At 35.5% G+C, this 22,199-nt stretch overlaps 1 protein-coding gene across 4 annotated transcripts in view; it reads right to left on the bottom strand.

The window, feature by feature from the left end:
* SYCP1 (synaptonemal complex protein 1) overlaps positions 1 to 22,199 on the bottom strand; it is a 111,797-nt gene that overhangs the window by 84,448 nt on the left and 5,150 nt on the right. For all 4 annotated transcript variants that reach the window (XR_003119900.1, XM_025388565.1, XM_025388571.1 and 1 more), the window contains exons 8-12: positions 21,408 to 21,481; positions 7,299 to 7,357; positions 6,026 to 6,095; positions 5,353 to 5,426; positions 3,963 to 4,071 (exon numbers count right to left, since the gene is read on the bottom strand). Coding sequence is in view for 3 of the 4 variants with exons in the window: in XM_025388565.1 (XP_025244350.1) it covers positions 3,963 to 4,071; positions 5,353 to 5,426; positions 6,026 to 6,095; positions 7,299 to 7,357; positions 21,408 to 21,481 (386 nt within the window). In the remaining variant the exon portion in view is untranslated. The remainder of the gene's footprint in view (positions 1 to 3,962; positions 4,072 to 5,352; positions 5,427 to 6,025; positions 6,096 to 7,298; positions 7,358 to 21,407; positions 21,482 to 22,199) is intronic.

The following is a 22,199-nucleotide window of genomic DNA, read 5'->3' as shown; positions in this document are numbered from 1 at the left end:
GTTTGTTTGTTTGTTTTGAGACAGGGTCTCACTCTGCCACCCAGGCTGGAGTGCAATGGAGCAATCATAGCTCACTGTAACCTCAAACTCCTGGGCTCAAGTGATCCTTCCACCTTAGCCTCTCAAGAAGCAACATGGGTTTTTTCCCTCAACATTTTTTTCTTACTCAGAAAATGAGGAAACAGAAAGTAGAGTAAATACAATATCTGAAGAGATTATTGTTGAGAATTTCCAAGACACAATAGTAACAGACAGTAATTTATAGATTGAAGAAGTTATTAAACAAAACTAAGCCTATGAGTAAACATATTATACTGTAAATGCTAAAAATCAAAGATGAAGAAAATCTGAAAAGATACTACTGACTTCTTAAAACCAACATAGTAAGCCAGGTGTGGTGGTTCACATCTGTAATCCCAGGACTTTGGGAAGCCAAGGCAGGAAGATTGCTTGAGCCCAGGAGTTTGAGACCATCCTAGGCAACATAGTGAGACCCTGTCTCCACAAAAAATTTTAAAATTAGCCAGGTGTAGTGGCATCTGCCCGTATCCCATTTACTCAGGAGGCTGAGTTGGGAGGATCACTTGAGGCCATGATTGTCCCACTGCACTCCAGCCTGAGCAACAGAGCGAGACTCCATCTCAAAAAAAAAGAAAAGAAAGAAAGAATGAAAGTAAAATAATACCTTCCATGTGCTAAAAGAAATGTCTAAAAATAACATATGGTGTGCCAACCTAGAAAGACATATCATGCAAACATATCCTTTATGGATGAGAATGAATAAATAAATTTTCAGACAAATGGAATCTCTGTCAGCTAATCACAAACATATTCTCACTAAAGGAGATTTTAAATATTCCTATTTTAAACAGAAAGAAAATGATCTGAATGAAAAGTTTAAGATACAAAAAAAAAACCAGCAAAGAAATTGAAAAAAAAATACATGGGTAAAACGAAATAAATACTGTCTGTATAAAACAGTAATAATAATGTCCTGTCTATAGAACTAAAATACACCTATTGTAGCACTATTCACAATAGCAGCAATATGGAATCAACTGGTGTTCATCAACAGATGACTGGATAAAGAAATGTATACATATATATATATATATACACACACAAATTGGAATACTGTTCAGCCACAAGAAATAATGAAATCATGTAAAATATTATTGTTATCTACTTAATTTTTGATAATTAATACTCTTTAGGAACCAACTATTATTAGCAAGTGACAAAATAAATTAGGTAATAACAAGCAAACATTAAAAAGAAAAACAAAAATTAGTCTATCATAATTAATTTAAATGAATATTTCTAGGCAGGGTGGAGTAGTTAGTAGCATACCAACTCTCATGCTGGAAACAACCAAAAAAGGCAGAATGACATAAAAGGACTAAATGGGCTAAGATTCTTAAAAGAAAACGCTGAAAGTGAACTGATAAAGTACAACTGACATCTGCCGATCTGGGTATAAACAAAAGACTAAGATGTTGTCTTAAACCAGGCGGAGGCCTGTTGCTAAGGAACAGAAAAGCCAGCTTACTTTTGAGACGTCTCAAAGAGCTAAAGAAACAAAATTGAAGACTTGAAAAACCCTTATATACTTGGCCAGTTTCCTTTCATTTAGCTCAGTCTCTAACTGGATTCAGATAATCAACCCAACACACACCCAATTTCTCTCTAGCAGAGAAAAGACAACACCTTCGGGAAGCTCCAAGATTTTTCTTATTACAATGTACAGAATTTAATTTTAAAAATTACTGGGCACACCAAAGGATGAGAACAAATGCCCAAACAGCAAAATTAAAAAGTAAAAGTAAAAAGAAAGAAAATCAAATAGTGGTTGCCAGAAGCTGCAGGAAGAAGGGAATGGAATGCTATTTTTTAATGGGTACAGAGTTTCCATTTTGCAAGATGAAAAGAGTTCTTGGATGGTGAGTTCTTGGAGAAGACAGATGGTGGTTATGGTTGAATAACAATGTGAACATACTTAATGCTACAGAACTGGACACTTAAATATGATTAACGTGGTAAATTTTATGTCACACATATTTTACCACAGTTTTAAAAAAGAAACAACAGAAATAAACCAACAGATGAGACATATATTAAAATAAACAGAGAATAGCTATAAAGTATCAATGATGAATATATATTTAAGAGGTGAAAAATGAGATTTTTAAAAGAGGAGAAAACTTAACCAGAGAATTGAACTCTTAAGTAATCAAATGGAAACTTCAAAATGAAAAATATATGATTTATTTAAAGTAAAGAATTCAGTAGATGGGTTTAAAGCAAATTAGACACATCACAGGCAGGATCAGATATCAGATCAGTAAAAAATATCCACACTGAACACAGAGAAAAACAAGCAGAAGATACACACATATGGGAAACAATGAAAAATCACTTAAATGAACACATTTCAGTGGGTATGAGTCTACAGAAATCATATAGAATTATAGTTACGTATTACTTTTTTCAGTTTATATGATAAGATTAAATATTATTTCATTCATCCAACTATTGAACTCATATTATATGCATAACAATATACTAGGCACTATAGTTACAAAGATATTTAAAACCCAATCCCTCCTCAAGACACTCCTAGTCACAGGGGACAGACAAACAGGTAATGCTTACGCCATTACTAAGAATTTAGCCAACAGACGTGGGGTGGAGAGAAGAGATTCATTTTGAGTAGAGGTAGTAGCCAAAAGCATGGGGTGGGATTGAAAGATCACAAAATATAAGTGAAGTTAAATTATTTCAATATATCTGGAGAATATCACATAGTTATGACAGTAAGATGAAATTAGCAGGTATAGATTGGCAGAAACCAGATAATCATTTGCCATGTGAAGAAAAGAGAACGTTTTGAAGAACAGAAAAACATAAGATCTCTATAATGTTCTGCAAGGTGCATGGTGTTTGACAAACACTATGCCTTCTAAGTGTCCTGCCTTTTGGAAAAGTTTGAAAAATATTCACTAATAAGACAGTCTAAACATGACACTACACTCAGGATCCTTCATAAAGGGATCCAAATCTTTTACAATTTCATCTGCCTGAGTTCAATAAGATATTGCCACACCAGTCAGTTTACTAAAAATATACCCTAACATTTCTACTTCCATGACTTGCACAAGCCATTTATTCCACCTATATTGTCTCCTCCAGTTCACTGTCTAGTAAACTTTTAAACAGTTCAACAGTTTTTTCCTACTGCCTTTCTACAGGTCTCTCTCTGGGAAAAATCAGTAACTCTCTCCATCGTGCTCCCATACGATTTGTTCATTCAAAAAATAATTTTTGCTAGGCACAGTGGCTCATGCCTGTAATCCCAGAACTTTGGGAGGTTGAGACAGGTGGACTACCTGAGGTCAGGAGTTCAAGATCAGCCTGGGCAACATGGTGAAACCCTGTCTCCAAGAAAATACAAAAATTAGCCGGGCGTGGTGGTACACACCTGTAGTCCCAGCTACTAGGGAGGCTCAGACAGGAGAATCACTTGAACTCAGGAGGCAGAGGTTGCAGTGAGCCAAGATTGTGCCACTGCACCCCAGCCTGGGTGATAGAGTGGGACTCCATCTCAAAAAAAATAATATTATTAATTTTGAGTGTCTTATATGTGCCAGGCACCGTTCTCGACACTTGGAATGCAACAAACAGTTTCAAGTCAGTGAACAAAAAAGACAAGGTCTCTATCTTTGTGGAGCATATAGTTGAAACATTTGAAAAAGGTAAGAGCATGGAAAAGGGAAAAGAAGAGTATATGTATTTTACAAAAGCTTCCCAGATTAATCTATTATGCCCTCCTCCAACAAAACCAACTCAGATTGAGAATTACAGTACTAGAAAGCATTAAAACAAACTTGTAATGAAAGCCAACATTTCGAACATAACAAGAGGAATACATAAGGTACATTATATTATCTTATATAAATTCTTACTTGTCTTTTCCTCTAATTGATTAACTTTATCTCTGGATTCCTCTAGCAGAAATGTTAAATCTTTCATTTTATTTTCTTTCTCAGAGATTTGGATCAATAGTAGTGACACCTAAAATATTTAAATAATACATTATCAATATAAAAAGTTAAATATGACACCTTAACATTCATAATACCTACAATTATTTTATGTACTTGTCTACATGTTTTTCAGCTGGTCCACTTAACCCTCCCATGCTGGTACTCTACTCCCTGGCAGCCAATGTAGTCAGAGAACTGGCCCTATTATCTTTGTAAGAGACAGTGGCATATCAAATTGAAAAAGGCAATCTCTAAACATGGGTATTCCAGGCACAGGGATGGGTGGGGGTATATATAATGGAAAAATCAACATATATAATGGTAAGATTCAGTCTGTCTTTGCTATCCTGCCCAATCCAGCTCCAGAATGCCATCAGCCAAGTTTGTATCCGCAAGCAAGAATTTAGAAAGCCCCAGCAAAAAAAAATTGTTACAAATAATGACATTTAGGAGTCCTCAGTAAAAGCACTAGCTGGCCATGCCATCATTTTAGAAGGAAGCCCAACAATCTGTAAGCTCTGCCCATGCACCTAGAACACCAAAAAGCGTTTTAGTACTTCACTCTATTTTTGTGGTTTTTATTATCCTCTCTGTACTGTGAATTAATTTTTTAAATTATTAAGTAGATATCCCTGTTAACCAGGTTAGAAGACATCTTGTGGCAAATCAGACAAGAAAAACTGCAAATATAGTGAGAAATAGAAGAGGATTCTATTATATATATTGCTTTCCATTTGGGAAGCAGAAGACTTGAAACTGATAGAGATGGCATAATAATAATCTGAAACATTCTTGTGAATGCCAAAGGATATAGAGTTAACATTTTCAAGTCTTCCACTACGTGACATTAATATAAAAAAGCATCTGTGTCTTGTTTTCTTAGGCTAAAAAAGAAAAAAGAAAGAAGCAACAGAATATTTTAGTTCCTCTTCATTGGTATTATGAATAGCACATTTCAAAACAAACTGCAAAATGTAAGTTGAGTAGTCAATGATCATTTATACATTTTATGAAGTTTTTGTCTGAACAAAATTTCTCACAAAATAATATATTTTGAGGCAATATCCTATTACTGATATAAATATTATAGAATAATTGATTAAAACCCAAAAAAAGCTAGAGTGAGTACATATTTGAGTCAACAAAAATTAAGTGAATCTAAAGGTTAAATATTTAGATATGTAGAATACTAAAATTCTCTCATAGGAATTTATCATATATTCAGCAAATACAAACTTCTTTTGAAATTTTAAGTATTTAATGAATTAGCAAATATAAAGAATACAAAGAGTTGTTTTTTAAAAAAAACCTGCTTTTCCTTGTCATTTACTTCCTTCTTGTATTCTTGTTCAAGGTGTTGGATTTTTTCATAATCTTCCTTTACTTTAAAAATAAAACAAATATACTGTAATGTCATAACATAATTGTATCACATTTCTATTACAAACAAAATTTAAAGTTTATTTCACCTCTTTATTTATCTCTAAATTATATTAAACTCTAAAAGTTTGTAATGGGTTAAAATTGCTGTTTTCTTCCTTATTTTCTGTTTAGTAAAATACTGAATATAAATAATATCAGTTATAATAACCTAAAATTTTACAATTCTTATATATAAAAGTTTATTCTCTAAAACACACTAATCTGAAACAACAGGCTTTAAGTATATATAATATGATATATATAAAATTATTTTAACATGCATACTATACCAAGATATGTAAAAAGAGACCAAATCACATTTCTAAAAAAAATAAAATTAGTTTGATTTCATGAAAGACATAGTTTTAAAGCCCAAAACTATTTTTAACAAATATTAATTCCCTGCCACATTCCACAAGATTTAGAGGGCTTACAGAAATAAAGAAAATAGAAAATAGTTGAGAGCATCAGGCTAAAGAGATGAAAACATTAATGGAATCCAACAAAAATATAAATAGCAAAACAGTAATATAAAAATTAAGTAAGATCCCTATCCCTACACTTAAAATGCATTTCCAGTCTGGAATTCTCAGCTTGCACACGAAGTTCCTCAAAAGCTGTTACCATTTTCTGAAATATAAAGTTTAACTTTTAAGAATCACACTTGATTTTTTTAAATAGCTTTCTTCAAACTATGAAAATATTATCAAATTTGTATCATGTGATCATTAAATTTAAAACCACACAATTTGGAATAATTAAAAATTGTAATTTGAATTACTTACTAAAAACGTATTAAGAGGGCCTTATGTTAGTTTCCCAAATGCTTAAATGCACTGGCAACATGTTATATAATACAAAACAGCAGCAAATGGATTGTTGGTACACCAGCCATTTACTTAATAGCATGTATCAAAATCTGTAATTTCATATTTATTTGTGCTTATTTATTTATGTCTTCTCCACTAAAGTGAGGCCTCTCAACATGAATCCGAAGTTACACTTCCATCATCTGGCAGCATGTGTTCATTCAGCTTTCAACAAATCTTGCTTTGTAAAATCAGGTTAATTAATTAATTAATTAATTACTGAGTGCCTATTATGTGCCAGGAACTGTTTTAGGCAATAGGGATAGAAGACAAAGTCTCTACCCTACTGGAACTTATAATAAAGTGTAAAAAAGAATGCAAATACACACACACACACACACATATATATATCAAATAAATGCCAAGTAGCTTTATGTGCTCTTAAGAAAAGTTAAATGAGGTGGATATATATAGAATAATCAAATAGAAATTTTAGATAAAGTATTAAGGGGAGAATAACAAAAAAAGAAAAATGAACTTTAGAAATGTGCATAAGACCTTAGATATAAAAGTTCTGGAAAAGGTACAAATTCAAAGAAGCACCATCAGAAAGAGCTTAGCAAATTTGAGAAACATAGAAGAGTGACTATAGCAGAAAAGCAAAGTGAAGAATGACAGGAGACGAGATAACAAAGGTAAACAGAAGCCAGACACAGATGAATAATACTTTATCTGTTTTCAAATTAATGGTTATGTGTAACAATGTGCTGATTTCTGACAAGAGTCAGCAAATATTTGATAAATTAAGTGATGTCACTAACATATAAATCAAAAAGCTACTACATAACAAAACATTAATGCTCATAGTATAGAACCTTAGGAATTTTATTAGTGATACAATAATATATCAACAAATAAATAATAATCTTTTCAGTAAGAATAGTTGTCCATATCTTTGTGGTAATCACTATAATTTGCTTAGAAATTTCTATGTTTAAAATACTCAGATTTCATTAACACTCACCTCAATGTTATTATTTAGATCCATATAAACTTGCCTGGTTTCTTCCCGTTCATATTCATCTGTTGTTAATATAAAAATTTCAAAATAAAATTTTAAAATAAGATATCAACAAGATAATGCCAAAATGCCTCCGGAAAACATTAAAATATTTAAAATTCTGTGTTAATGATGAACATTGGGTTATCTAAATCATTACTGGGTCTTTTTAAGTTGCATCAAAAGTTGTTTGGGTCCAGTCTGATGTGAAGAATCTTAGAAGTCACTGCTCCATCCTAACGACAAGTAAAAAGCTAAACAAACTAAAAAATTAACAACTCTTCTCAAATCTTAAGAGAAGTAAAGTCGCAGGGCAAACTACCCCAAAATCAGAGAGACAGGCAAACACAGAGAGAATCATAACTTACCAGGGCAGAAACCCATGAGCAGAAAACTCTGTGGGCACCAGAGTCAGGGAAAGAAAACCTGAACTATAATTGATGCATTGCTGGAAATTCAGTGTAAACAAATCTGAGAGATACACTCTGTGGAAACTGGGTGTGGTGGCTCATGCCTGTAATCTTAGCAATTTGAGAGGCGGAGGTTGGCACGTTGCTTGATGCCAGGAGTTCAAGACCACCCTGGTCAATGTGGTAAAACCCCATCTCTACTAAAAATACAAAAATTCTCCAAGCATGGTAGCACATGCCTACAGTCCCAGCTACTCATAAGGATAAAACATGAGAATCGCTTGAACCCAGGAGGCAGAGGTTGCAGTGAGCTGGGCAACAGAGCAAGACTCTATCTCAAAAAAATAAAAATAATAAAACCTCTAAGGAGAACCAGTCATCAGAGAGGGCCCAGATTCTTGTGAGTTTTACCTTCTGGAGCTCTACCAGGTTTCTCACAATGAACATAGGAAAAACATCCCCTTGTGCTTCTGGCAGGAAAAGCCATTTTGAACTATGCCAATGTGTCCTGTTCTTAACAAGGCCTCCCTTGGGAGAGAAAAATCTGTTGGAAATTTGTCAGAGCCTAACTAACCTGGGGGAAGGGAAATACCCAATTCCAGACAGCTCTAGTCCTCCATGTGAAGTAAGGAAAATATCCAACTCCATCCCCCTCTAGCCTTCCACATGGAAAATGGGAAATTCCCAACTGCAGCCCACTCTACCCACCCCGTCCCATCTAAGGAGGAGCGGGATGCAAGGGCTGAGAAGTATTTATGAAGTTCATAGTCTGGAGGCAAAAATTTGCTGAAAAACTGAGACCTAACCACAGGTCTATAGAACACTCCTCCCCCTATACTTTACCAGCACATTACAACAATTCCTTTACCCAGTACATCATGTGTAGCTATCCAAACCAATAAAAATACAAGCATACTAAAAGGCAAAAAATACACTTTGACAAGACAAGACAAGCATCAGAACCAGACTCCAATACAATTAAGGATGTCAGAATTATCCCAGACCAGTAATTTAGAACAACTGTGATTGATATACTAAGGGCTCTAATGGATAAAGTAGACATCACACAAGAATAGATAAGCAATTTAAAGAGATAGGTGAAAATTCTAAGAATGACTCAAAACATAAATGCTACAGATCAAAACCACTGTAACAGAAATGAAGGGCTTGTGGGTGTGGGGGCCTAGGCCCATAATCCCAGTCACTCGGAAGCCTCAGGCAGGATGATTACTTGAGGCCAGGAGTTGGAGACCAGCCTAGACAACATAGAAAGACCTTGTCTCTAAAAAAAAATAAAACGAATAAATGAAGGGCTTATTAGTAGACTAGACACAGCTGAGGAAAGAAATCTTTGAAGTTGAAGCTATTTCAACAGAAACCTCAAAAACTGAAAGGCAAAGAGAGAAAAGACTAGAAAGGACAGAACAGAATATCCAAGAACTGTGAGACAACTACGAAAAGTATAATGGGAATACCAGAAGGAGAAGAAAGAAAAAAAGGAACATAAAAAAAATATATTTGTAACAATAATGACTGAGAATTTCCCCTAAGTTAATGTCAGACACCAAATCACAGATCCAGGAAGCTCAGAGAACAGAAAGCAGGATAAATGCCAAAAACACTATACCCATGCATATTACATTCAAACTACAGAAAATCAAAGATAAAGCTAGAGGAAAAAAACATTTTACCTATAGAGGAGCAAAAAGAAAGATTATATCTGACTTCTCCTCAGAAACCATGCAGGCAAGAATAGAATGGAGTAAAATATTTAAAATGTTGAGAGGGAAAAAAAAAGCAACACAGAATTCTGTAATTTGAGAAACTATCCTTCAAAAGTGAAGAAATAAAGACTTTCTCTGACAAAAGTTGACAGAATGTGTTGCCAGCAGACCTGCCTTCCAAGAAATGTTAAAAGAAATTATTTAAGGCCGGGCGCGGTGGCTCAAGCCTGTAATCCCAGCACTTTGGGAGGCCGAGACGGGCGGATCACGAGGTCGGGAGATCGAGACCATCCTGGCTAACACGATGAAACCCCGTCTCCACTAAAAAAAATACAAAAAACTATTTAAAGAGAAAGAAAATGGTTTAGAAATTCAGATCTCTATTAAAAAAAAAAAAAGAGCAACAGCTGGTCTCAGTGGCTCACACCTGTAATCTCAGTGCTTTGGGAGGCTGAGGTGGGAGAATCACTTGAGGCCAGAAGTTCATAGCAAGACCCCATCTCTACCAAAAAAAAACAAAAACAAAAACAAAAAGAAAGAAAGAAAAAAAGAGCATCAACGCAGAAATAAGTAAAGGCTAAATAACTTTTATTTTTCTTATTCTTAATTGGTCTAACATATAAGTTTGTCAAAAATAGTAATATCTACAATGGGCCGGGCACAGTGGCTCACGCCTGTAATCCCAGCACTTTTAGGAGGCCAAGGCAGGTGGATCACTTGAGGTCAGGAGTTTGAGACCAGCCTGGCCAACATGGCAAAACTCCATCTCTACTAAACATACAACAGTTAGCAGGGTGTCATGGCACATGCCTGTAATCCCAGCTACTCAGGAGGCTGAGACAGGAGAATCACTTGAACCCAGGAGGCAGAGGTTGCAGTGAGCCAGGATCATGCCACTGCACTCCAGCCTGGGCAACAGAATGAGACTCTGCCTCAAAAAAACAAAACAAAACAAAAAATAGCAACAATGTATTAGATTATAAATGCTTATTTATGCTTTATATAAAAGAAATGAATGACAGCAATGATACAAAAGATGGGAGGAGGCCAGGCATGGTGGCTCAAGCCTGTATTCCCAGCACTTTGGCAGGCAGAGGAGGGTGGATCACTTGAGGTCAAGAGTTCAAGACCAGTCTGCCCAACATGACAAAACCCTGTCACTACTAAAAATACAAAAATTAGCCGGGCTTGGTGGTGGGCACCTGTAATCTCAGCTACTCAGGAGGTTGAAACACAAGAATCACTTGACCCCGGGAGGTGGAGGTTGCGGTGAACTGAGATGGCACCACTGCACTCCAATCTGGGCAACAGAACAAGACTCTGTATCCAAAAAAAAGAAAAAAATAAAAGATGGGAGGAAAGAATTATAGGTACCCATAGTAACCTTGAAGCAGTAGAGGGTTATTTGAAAGTGGACTTGGATTACTGTAAATATATATTGCAAACTCTAGTGAAATCACTTTAAAAAGTAAAAATAGAAGTATAACTAATATTCTAAGAAAGGAGAGAAAATGGAATCACAGGAAAGGCTCAATTAAAACCACAAATAGTATAAAAAGTGTAAAAGACAAAAATAGGAACAAAGAACAGGACAACAAATAGAAAAACAGTAATAAATATGGTAGATAATAATCCAACTATATCAATAATCACTTTGAATGACAATAGTCTAAATGACCGACTTAAGAGATTGTCAGAGAGGATCAGAAAACAATACCCAACTACATGCTGTCTATAAGAAACTCACTTTAAATGTAAAAACACATCTAGAATAAAAGTAAATGGATACAGATATACCATATTAACACTAATCACAAGAAAGTATATTAACACTAATCAAAAGAAATTTTAAAACTTCCACTCTACAAAAGAGAATGTCAAGAAAATGAGAATACAAACCACAGACTGGGAGAAAATGTCTGCAAAAGAAACATCTTTTAAAGGACTGTTATCTATAATATACAAAGACTCAAATACTGTTAAGTCTTTTCTCTTATTGTTGATTAAAATTCAACAATAAGAAAACAAGCAACTTGATTAAAAAAATAGGCCAAAGACTTTAACAGACACCTTACAAAAGGAGACATACAGACGGCAAATAATCATATAAAAAAGAGTAGCTATATTAATTTCAGACACAGCCAACTTCAAAGCAAGGAAAGTTGTCAGATACAAAGAGGGCCATTTTAAAATGCTTTTACAGCTGAGCACAGTGGTTCATGCCTGTAATCCCAGTACTTTTGAGAGGCTGAGGATGGAGGACCACTTAAGTCCAAGAGTTCGAGACCAGCCTAGGCAACGTAGCAAAATCCACCTCTACAAAAAATAGAAAAATCAGTCAGGCATGGTGCTACACACCTATAGTCCCCACTACTCAAGAGGCTGAGGTAAGATATTCCCTTGAGCACAGGATTTCAAGGCTGCAGTGAACTGTGATCACATCATTGCACTGCAGTCTGGGTGACAGAGCAACACTCTGTATCAAAAAAATAAATAAATAAAAATAAAATGCTTTTGGGTCAATTCTCCAAGAAGATATAACAATGTTTAACACGTATAGGTCTAGCAATACGGTGTCAAAATACATGAAGCAAAAACTGGTAGAACTGCAAGGAGAAATAAATTAATCCTCTATTATAGCTGACGATTTCAACATCTCTATCAGAAATGGACAGATTCAGCAGGCAGAAAATCAGTAAGACATGTAGGTTGAGTGTCCCTTATCCAAAATGTTTGGGACTAGAACAATTAATATATCAGATTTCAGATTTTTTCTTAGATTTTGGAATATTTCCATTGTGTTTACCAGTCGAGCATCCCCAATCTGAAAATCCAAAATTTGAAATGCTCCAATGAGCATTTTCCTTTGAGCATCAATTTTGACACTCAATTGGATCTTGGAGTATCTTAGATTTGGGATTTTTGGATTAGGGCTGCTTAACCTGTAGTTGGATTCAATAAAACCATCAATCACCTTGACATCTACAGACTGCTTAATCCAACAATAACATACATAGTCTTCTGAAGCTCACATGGAACATTCATCAAGATAGACCATATTCTGGGCCATAAAACACACCTTAACAAATTTAAAAGATTATAAATTGTAGAGTATCTGCTCTCAGATCACAATGGAATGAAACCAGAAATAAATAACAGAAGGATAGCTGGAAAATCACAAAATGCCTGGAGATTAACCAAGACACTTCTAAATACCACCTGAGTCAAAGAAGAAATCTCAAGAGAAATTCAAAAATATTTTGAACTAAATGAAAATTAAAACACACATTATCGAAATCTGTGGGATACAGGAAAAACTGAGAGGAAAATTTATAGCATTGAATGCATAAATTGGAAAAGACTATCTGAAATCAATCATCTAAATTTCCACTGTAGGCAACTAGAAAGAGAAGAGCAAATTAAATCCAAACTAAGAAGGAGAAAAGAAGTAATGAAAATTAGAGTAAAAACCATGAAAGTGAAAACAGAAAATCAATAATTTTAAAAAATCAATGAAACCAAAAGCTGGTTATTTGAAAAGATCGATAAAATCAATAAATTCTAGCCAGGCTAAGAAAAAGAGAGAGAAGATTCAAATTACTAATACATAAATGAAAAAGGAGACATCAATACAAACCCCATGGATGTTAAAATGAAGACATATTATGAACAATTCTATGCCCACAAATTTGCTAACCTAAATGGAATGGACCAACTGTCAAAAGACACAACTGCCAAAACTCACAGAATTAAAAATAGGCAATATGAATAAGCCTGTATCTATTAAAGAAATTAAGTCAATAATTAATAACCCTCCAAAACAGAAAGCACCAGACCTGCCAGCTTCACTGGTGAATTCTACGAACATTTAAGGAAGAAATTATACCAATTCTCTACTATCTCTTTCAGAAGACAGAAGCAGAGGGAATATTTTCTGATTCATTCTATGATGCCAGCAGTACCCTAATACCAAAACCAGACAAAGACATTATAAGAAAACTACAGACAAATAATCTCTCACAAACACAGATACAAAAATACTCAACAAAATATTAGCAAATCAAATCCAATAATGTATAAAAGGAGCTGACACAGTGGCCCACACCTAAAATCCCAATTCCAGCTACTCAGGAGACTGAAGTGGGAGGATTGCTTGAGGCCAAAAGTTTGAGACTAGCCTGGGCAACACAGCAAGATCCCATCTCTAAAAAGAAATTTTAAAAATTATCTGGGTGCAGTGGCACACACCTATAGTCTCAGCCACTGAGGAGGCTGAGGCAGGAGGATCACTTGAGCCCAGGAGTTCAAGGCTATAGTGAGCTATGATCATGCCTGTGAAAAGCCACTGCACTCCAGCCTGGGTGACAGAGCAAGATCCTGTCTCAAAAAAAAATAATAATAATAAAATATAAAAAGAATTATACAACACACAACCAAATGGAATGCAGTCAAGGTATGCAAGGCTGGCTCAGCATTTTAAATCAATTATTGTAATCCATCACATAACAGGCTAAAAAAATTACATGATCATATCAATAGATATAGAAAAATTATTTGATAAAGTCCAACACCCATTCATGATAAAAACTCCTAGTAAACTAGGAATAGAAGGAAACTTGCTCAACCTAATAAAGAATATCTACAGAAATCTATAGCTAATATCATACTTAATGGTGAGAAACTAGAAGCTTTCCCACTAAGATCAGGAACAACGCAAGGATGTCCCCTCTCACCATTCTTTTTCAACATTGTACTTAAAGTTTCAATTAATACAATAAAACAAAAAAAGGAAACAAATGGAATCAGATTGAGAATAAAGAAATAAAAACTATTTTTGTTCACAGATAACATAGCTGTCTGTACAGAAAATTTGAAAGAATCAACAGCAAAAAAATCCTGGAACTAATAAGCAATTACAGCAAGGTTGCATGATACAAGGTCAATATACTATACAAAAGTCAATCATTTTCCTATACACCAGCAATGAATAAGTGGAATTTGAAATTGAAAACACAATACCATTTACATTAGTATACAAAAAAAAATGAAATACTTAGGCACAAATCTAACAAAACATATGCAAGAGTTATATGAGGAAAACTATAAAATTTTGATGAAAACAATCAAATAATAATTAAATCAATAGAGAAATATTCCATGATCATGGATAGGAAGATTCAATATTGTCAAGATGTCAGTCCTTCCCAACTTGATCTACAGATTCAGTGCAATCCCAGTAAAAATCTCGGCAAGTCATATTGTGGATATCTGCAAACTGATTCTGAAGTTTATATGGTGAGGCAAAAGACTCAGAAGAGCCAACACGACATTAAAGGAGAAGAACAAAGTTGGAGAACTGATACTACTCAAATTCAAGACTTACTATAAAGCTACAGTAATCAACATAGTGAGGGATTAGTGGGGAAAAGAGACAAAGAGATCAAAGGAACAAAATGGAGAGTCCAGAAATAGACCCAAATAAATATAGTCAACTGATCTTTGACAAGGGAGTAACAAATAGACCCAAATAAATAGTCAACTCATCTTTGACAAAGGAGTAACAGCTATAAAATAGAGAAAAGATGGTCTTTTCAAAAAATGATGCTGAAGCAAGTGGACATCTACATGCAAAAAAAAAAAAAAAATCTGGAGACGGATCTTACAACCTTAAAAAAAATTAACTAAAAATGTATCATAGACCTAAATGTAAAATACAAACCATAAAACTCCAAGATAAATAGGAGAAAACCTGGATGATCTTGGGTATCACAATGACTTTTTTTTTTTTAGATACAATAACAAAGATACAATCCATGAAAGAAATAATTCATGAGCCAGACTTCATTAAAATTAAAAACTTCTGCTCTCGCCGGGCGCGTGGCTCAAGCCTGTAATCCCAGCACTTTGGGAGGCCGAGACGGGCGGATCACGAGGTCAGGAGATGGAGACTATCCTGGCTAACACGGTGAAACCCCGTCTCTACTAAAAAAATACAAAAAACTAGCCGGGCGAGGTGGCAGGCGCCTGTAGTCCCAGCTACTCAGGAGGCTGAGGCAGGAGAATGGTGTGAACCCGGGAGGCGGAGCTTGCAGTGAGCTGAGATCTGGCCACTGCACTCCAGCCTGGGCGACAGAGCGAGACTCCGTCTCAAAAAATAAATAAATAAATAAATAAATAAAATAAAAATAAAAACTTCTGCTCTCCAAAAAATAATGTCAAGAGAATGAGAATACAAGCCGCAGACTGGGAGAAAATGTCTGCAAAAGAAACATCTGATAAAGGACTGTTTTCTATAATACACAAAGACTCAAAATTGTTAAGTCTTTTTTCTTATTGTTGACTAACAATAAGAAAATAAGCAATCTGATTTAAAAATGGGCCAAAGACCTTAACAGACACCTTACCAAAGGAGACATACAGATGGAAAATAATCATATGAAAAGATTCCCATCATACGTCATCAGAGAAATGCAATTTAGAACAACGAGATACCAACACACACCCTTATTCGAACGGCCAAAATCCAGAACTTTGACGACACCAAATGCTGGTGAGAGTATAGAACAATAGAAACTCTCATTCACTGCTGGTGGAAATAAAAATTGTACACCCAATTTGGAAGACAGTTTGGCAGTTTCTTACAAAACTAAACATACTTTTACCATATGATCCAGGAATTGTGCTCCTTGGTATTTACCTAAAGGAGTTTAAAATGTCCACACAAAAGCCTGCACATGGATACTTATAGCAGCTTTATTCATAACTGCCAAAACTTGGAAGCAACCAAGATGTCCTTTAGTAGGTGAATGGATAAATAAGCTGTGGTATGTGCAAACAATGAATGGAATATTATTCAGTGCTTAAAAAATGAACTATCAAGTGATGAAAAGACATGGAGGAACCTTGAATGCATATTACTAAGTGAAAGAAGCCAATCTGAAAAGGCCACATACTGTAGGATTCCAACCACCTAACATTCTGGAAAAGGCAAAATTATGGAGACAGTTAAAAGATCAGTGGTTACCAGGATAAGGTGTAGAGAATCAACAGGCAGAACACAGAATTTTAGTGCAATGAAACTATTCTGTATTGTACTATAATGGGGGATATATTTGTCCAAACCCATAGAATGTACAACACCAAGAGTGAACACTAATGTAAACTATGAACTTTGGACAATCATGATGTGGCAATGTAGGTTCATCAATTGTAACAAATGTGCCACTCTGGTGAGGTATGTTGGTAATGGGAGAGGTTATACATGCATGGGACAAAAGCTTTGCAAACTGGAATCTACATAAAACCCAGAACTATCCTTGAGTAGACCCAGAACTATCCTTGAGTAGAGCATACATTAAACAGACCCAGGGGCAGCACAGCAAAGGCATTAAAAATTGAACTGATATTGGAACTCCCACACTGAAAAGGCAAGACAGAACCTATTATGAACCTAAGTGAGTTGACTGCCTGTTAGAAAATAAACAAACATTCTCTAGGAATTCTGAAGAGGACTCAGATTCTCACAACATAATATTCAAAATGTCCAGGACATAATCCAGAATTGCTGAACATTCAATGAACTAGGAAAATTTAACCATTCTAAGTCTCAAATTATTAATTATTACCTAAGATAGTTGATGAGATAACCAATAAAACTAGGATCTATGGGAAAAAAATCTCAGAAATGGACCCCAAGATATTCCAGACATTGGCATTACTGGATACAACTATGTTTATTATGTTCATAGAGATAAAAAGTAGAGCTTTAAAAAGTCAGCAAAGAACTTAAAATTCTGGAAAGTGACCCTACAAATTTTTAAAGAACCAGCTAATACTCAACCAGTAAATACAGTAACAGAAATTAATACATCAACTGATAAATTTTAAAACAGACAAGAAGTAACTAAATACAAAATCAGTAAACTGGAAGACAGGTTAGAAGAAATTATGTGGGCCAGGGCAGTGGCTAATACCTATAATCCCAACATTTTGGGAGGCCAAGGTGGGAAGATCACTTGAACTCAGGAGTTTGAGACTATCCTGGGCAACATGGCGAAATCCTAGCTCTAAAAAAATACAAAAATTAGACAGGCCTGGTTTTGTGCGGCTGTAGTCCTAGCTACTTGGGAAGCTGAGGTAGGAAGATTGCTTGAGCTTGGGATGCGGGGTTTATAGTGAGCCAAGATGGAACCACCGCACTCCAGCCTGGGCAACAGTGTGAGACCACCCCCCGCCCAAAAAAAAAAAAAAAAAGAAAAAAGTATCCTGAGTGGAGTACAGTGAGAAAAAAGATGAAAAATACATACAGAATCAGAAATACAGAACAGTGACCTCATTATCGTGACCTGAAAAGATTGAACAGGCTCTCATCTCAGGGACTTTGCACTTAACTGCTTCCTCTGCCTGAAATATTCTTTCCCAAAATAGATGGCCCACTCCCTTACTTTATTCAGGTCTCTACCCAATGTCACTTAATCAGAAAAAACTTCCCAATCACACTGTCCCAAAATATTATCTCCTTAAGCAGTTATCACCTAACATACATTTTATTTATTCACTATGATCTGTATCCTCCCCCCTCACTAGACTGTATACTCTTTTTTTTTAAAGTTCTGCGATACATGTGCAGAATGTGTAGGTTTGTTACATAGGTATACACGTGCCATGGTGGCTCGCCACACCTATCAACCCATAATCTAGGTTTTAAGCCCCACATGCATTAGGTATTTGTCCTAATGCTCTCCCTCCCCTTGCCCCCATCTCCCAACAGGCCCCAATGTGTGATGTTCCCCTCCCTGTGTCCATGTGTTCTCATTGTTCAGCTCCCACTTATGGGTGAGAACATTTGGTGTTTGGTTTTCTGTTACTGTATTAGTTTGCTGAGAATGATGGTTTCCAGCTTCATCCATGTCCCTGCGAAGGACGTGAACTCATTCTTTTACAGAAAAAAAAGAACCCCATTAAAAAAGTGGGCAAAGGATATAAACAGACATTTCTCAAAAGAAGACATTTATGCTTCCAACAAACATATGAAAAAAAGTTCATCATCACTGGTCATTAGAGAAATGCAAATCAAAAACCACAGTGAGATATTATCTCACGCCAGTTAGAATGGCGATTATTAAAATGTCAGGAAACAACAGATGCTGGCGAGACTGTGGAGAAATAGGAACTTTTTTCTTTGAGAAGAGCTCTTGCTCTGCTGCCAGGCTGGAGTGCAGTGGCATGATCTCAGCTCACTGCAACCTCTGCCTCCCAGGTTTAAGCGATTCCCCTGCCTCAGCCTCCCAAGTAGCTGGGACTACAGGCGTGTGCCACCACGCCCAGCTAATTTTGTTTGTATTTTACTAGAGATGGGGTTTCACCATGTTGGCCAGGCTAGTCTCGATCTCTTGACCTCGTGATCTGCCTGCTTCAGCCTCCCAAAGTGCTGGGATTACAGGCGTGAGCCCCTGTGCCCAGCCTAGGAACACTTACACTGTTGGTGGGAGTGTAAATTAGTTCAACCATTGTGGAAGACGGTGTGGTGATTCCTCAAGGAAATAGAACCAGAAATACCATTTGACCCACCAATCCCATTACTGGTATATACCCAAAGGATTAAATATCATTCTACTATAAAGACACATGCACATGTTTATTGCAGCACTATTTACAATAGCAAAGACTTGGAACCAACCCAAATGCCCATCAATGACAGACTGGATAAAGAAAATGTGGCACATATACACCATGGAATATATACTCTTGTAAGAGTAGAGACTTTGTTCACTGCTGTTTTTCATCAGCATCTAGAAGATTTCGTGACATAGCAGGCACTAAAAAAAATATTGAATGAATAAATAAAAGAAAGAAAAAAGCACTACAATAACAAAAAGACTGGTCAACAACTTAAGGCAAGAATCTGTATAGAGTTTACACTAATAATAAGGCAAGTATCAAGACTTTAAAAAAAAAAAAAACTTTCTACATGTCACATCAAGACATACCTCAACTTTAGTCTATTAAAGAGACAACCTTGAAAAATGTTGGGTTCTCTAAACCTTCCTCACCATCTGATCTCTAACTTAGCTAAAAACTAAATGTAAGAAAGAACTATCGCCAGGCGCAGTGGCTCACGCCTGTAATTTCAGCTCTTTGGGAGGCTGAGGCGGGTGGATCACGAGGTCAAGAGATGGAGACCATCCTGGCCAACATGGTGAAAGCCCGTCTCTACTAAAAATACAAAAAAATTAGCCAGGCGTGGTGGCAGGTGCCTGTAGTCCCAGCTACTCAGGAGGCTGAGGCAGGAGAATCACCTGAACCTGAGAGGCGGAGGTTGCAGTGAGCCGAGATTGTGCCACTGCACTCCAGCCTGGCCACAGAGTGAGACTCCATCTAAAAAAAAAAAAAGAAAGAAAAAAAAGAAAGAACTATCAGACTTGTCTCTCTAACCCAAGTTATTTTCTGCAAGATAGCCAATGTACTATCCTTTTACCCTATCACTGTACTTCTCACCACTTTTTATATCTAGGCAGAAAAATTTAATCTTGAATGTTGAATACACAGGATATAGCAGAGGAGCTGGTAGTGACATGGTACATTCTGGAAGATATATATAGTTTTAAAAAGCAAGGTACTACAGGCAGGGACTAAAAATAAAAAACCTGGCCGGGCGCAGTGGCTCACGCCTATAATCCCAGCATTTTGAGAGGACAAGATGGGAGGATCACCTAAGGTCAGGAGGTCAAGACCAGCCTGGCTAACGTGGTGAAACCCCGTTTCTACTAAAAATACAAAAAATTAGCCAGCCGTGGTGGTACGTGCCTGTAATCCCAGCTACTCGGAAGGCTAAGGAAGAAGAATTGCCTGAACCCAGGAGGCGGAGGTTGCAGTAAGCCAAGATTGCACCATTACACTCCAGCTTTGGCAACAAGAACGAAACTACATCTCAAAAAAAAAAAAAAAGAATAAAACACCTAACAGTCAATGTTAGAAATAACGACAATAATAATAATAAAATACCCAACATTTATTGAGCACTTTGCACTGTTCTAAGCATATTTATTAACATTTAATTCTCAGGACAATACTAAGAGGCATTTAATTAATAAACAGAGTGACAGAGAGACTACATAATTTACTCAAATTATTCAAGCTCCCCAGGTGGACAAAGACTGAAAGTCTAAATTTGAGCACAGGCTGTCTAATCCTTAAGCCCAAGCTGTTAAGTAGTAAGCTGCATGATACAAATTAAAATTTTTACCGAAGAAAAATAGAGACTATCCTGAAAAAGCAGGTAGACAGTATTTCCCAATGGATTCTTGGCAGAAACAAAGTAAAGTCAGTGTCAAATTATGGCAAAAATAAAGACTATTATTTTTTATAATCACACATTTTTTTTTATCAAAATGGGAAAAAAATCCTACTTTACAATTTAAAAAAATGAAAACATGCTTAAAAATTTTTACACTGTTCTTTCACATACACAACACAACCATATTATAATATTTCAAAAGAATATTTCTTTAGGAAAAATTTGATAATTCTATTTAGATTGAATATAAACATTGCACCACTGCTCATAAATACAATGGCTTTAGCAACGCCTCTACTGCTATTTTCTATTATGAGCATGGCTATGTATCTTATTCTTGATTGAATTTCCTAGTTGTTCCAGACAAAGATTAGTCTCAAAATCATACCTTACCTGAAACCAGGATTAACTATAAATACCAAGAATATACCTTTTGACATATATTACCTTTCAAAAATTTTTGAGCTTTCAAAACTCAAAGAACTGTGACTCTCCTTATTACTTACATAAAAATAGTCTGAGGCACATATAATTTGTTTAAATCAGAATTGGTTCCAAAAATTAAAAAGACAATTTCTTCCCCTCTCCACCTCTACCAGTAAAATAAATGAATAAAATCACATAAAACAAGAAAGATACTTACATTTCTTTGTCTTTTCTGCAGATCTAGCACAGGTTTCTTTGAGTAGATTACATAAATGCCTTGTGGCATTATTCCTGAAACAAAGGAAAGAGTTTGCCTGTGTATAATCTGATTCCAAAGCAAAATCACAATGTGTTATGAAATATATTGTTACAATTTTTAAGAAATTTTTAAAATATTATAATATTTGGTATATATCACGTTATTCATAAATGACTATATGAAGAAACAGTGGGTTGACTATACTACTAGCAAAGATGATTTAGTAATTGCCTCCCTTTAAAAGTAAAAGTTCCAGTAACTGGCCACTAAAATAAACAAATAAAAGTGACAGCTCCTTAACAAGTTTCTACCCAAGTTGCTATCAATAAATTTTCAGTAGACAGATCTAGATTTGCCTAAGGAAAATAATGAGAATAGGTTGGGCCATTCATTAACAAATTAATATATGTCTAACCTTCAAAACACAAAATAAGGTAACTTTCTGATTAGGCATTCATTATGTGAATAATGAGACCTGTGACTATCTTGAAGTTACTAACACATATGGCAGTTAGACTTAATTTTCTAACTTATCATTTTTCTGTAGAAATAAACTGTTACATTTTCAAAAACAGGAATTTGAGTAAGAATTAACTTGGAACTAAATTAAGCCCTATTTTGTAAGTACTGTACTCAAGGCAGCAGTGAAACAGACAACATACATAGGTAGCTGCAGATACAGAATTATCAGGCATCTTTTTTGACACCAAGGAATGTTTATTCCTGATGCCTGACATTTTAAAAAGGAAG

The sequence above is a fragment of the Theropithecus gelada genome, chromosome 1 (assembly GCF_003255815.1).
Source record: "Theropithecus gelada isolate Dixy chromosome 1, Tgel_1.0, whole genome shotgun sequence".
Taxonomy (NCBI): Eukaryota; Metazoa; Chordata; class Mammalia; order Primates; family Cercopithecidae; genus Theropithecus; species Theropithecus gelada.
The sequence above is the reverse complement of the archived record's forward strand: the minus strand, read 5'-3'. Positions and strand labels throughout refer to the sequence as shown.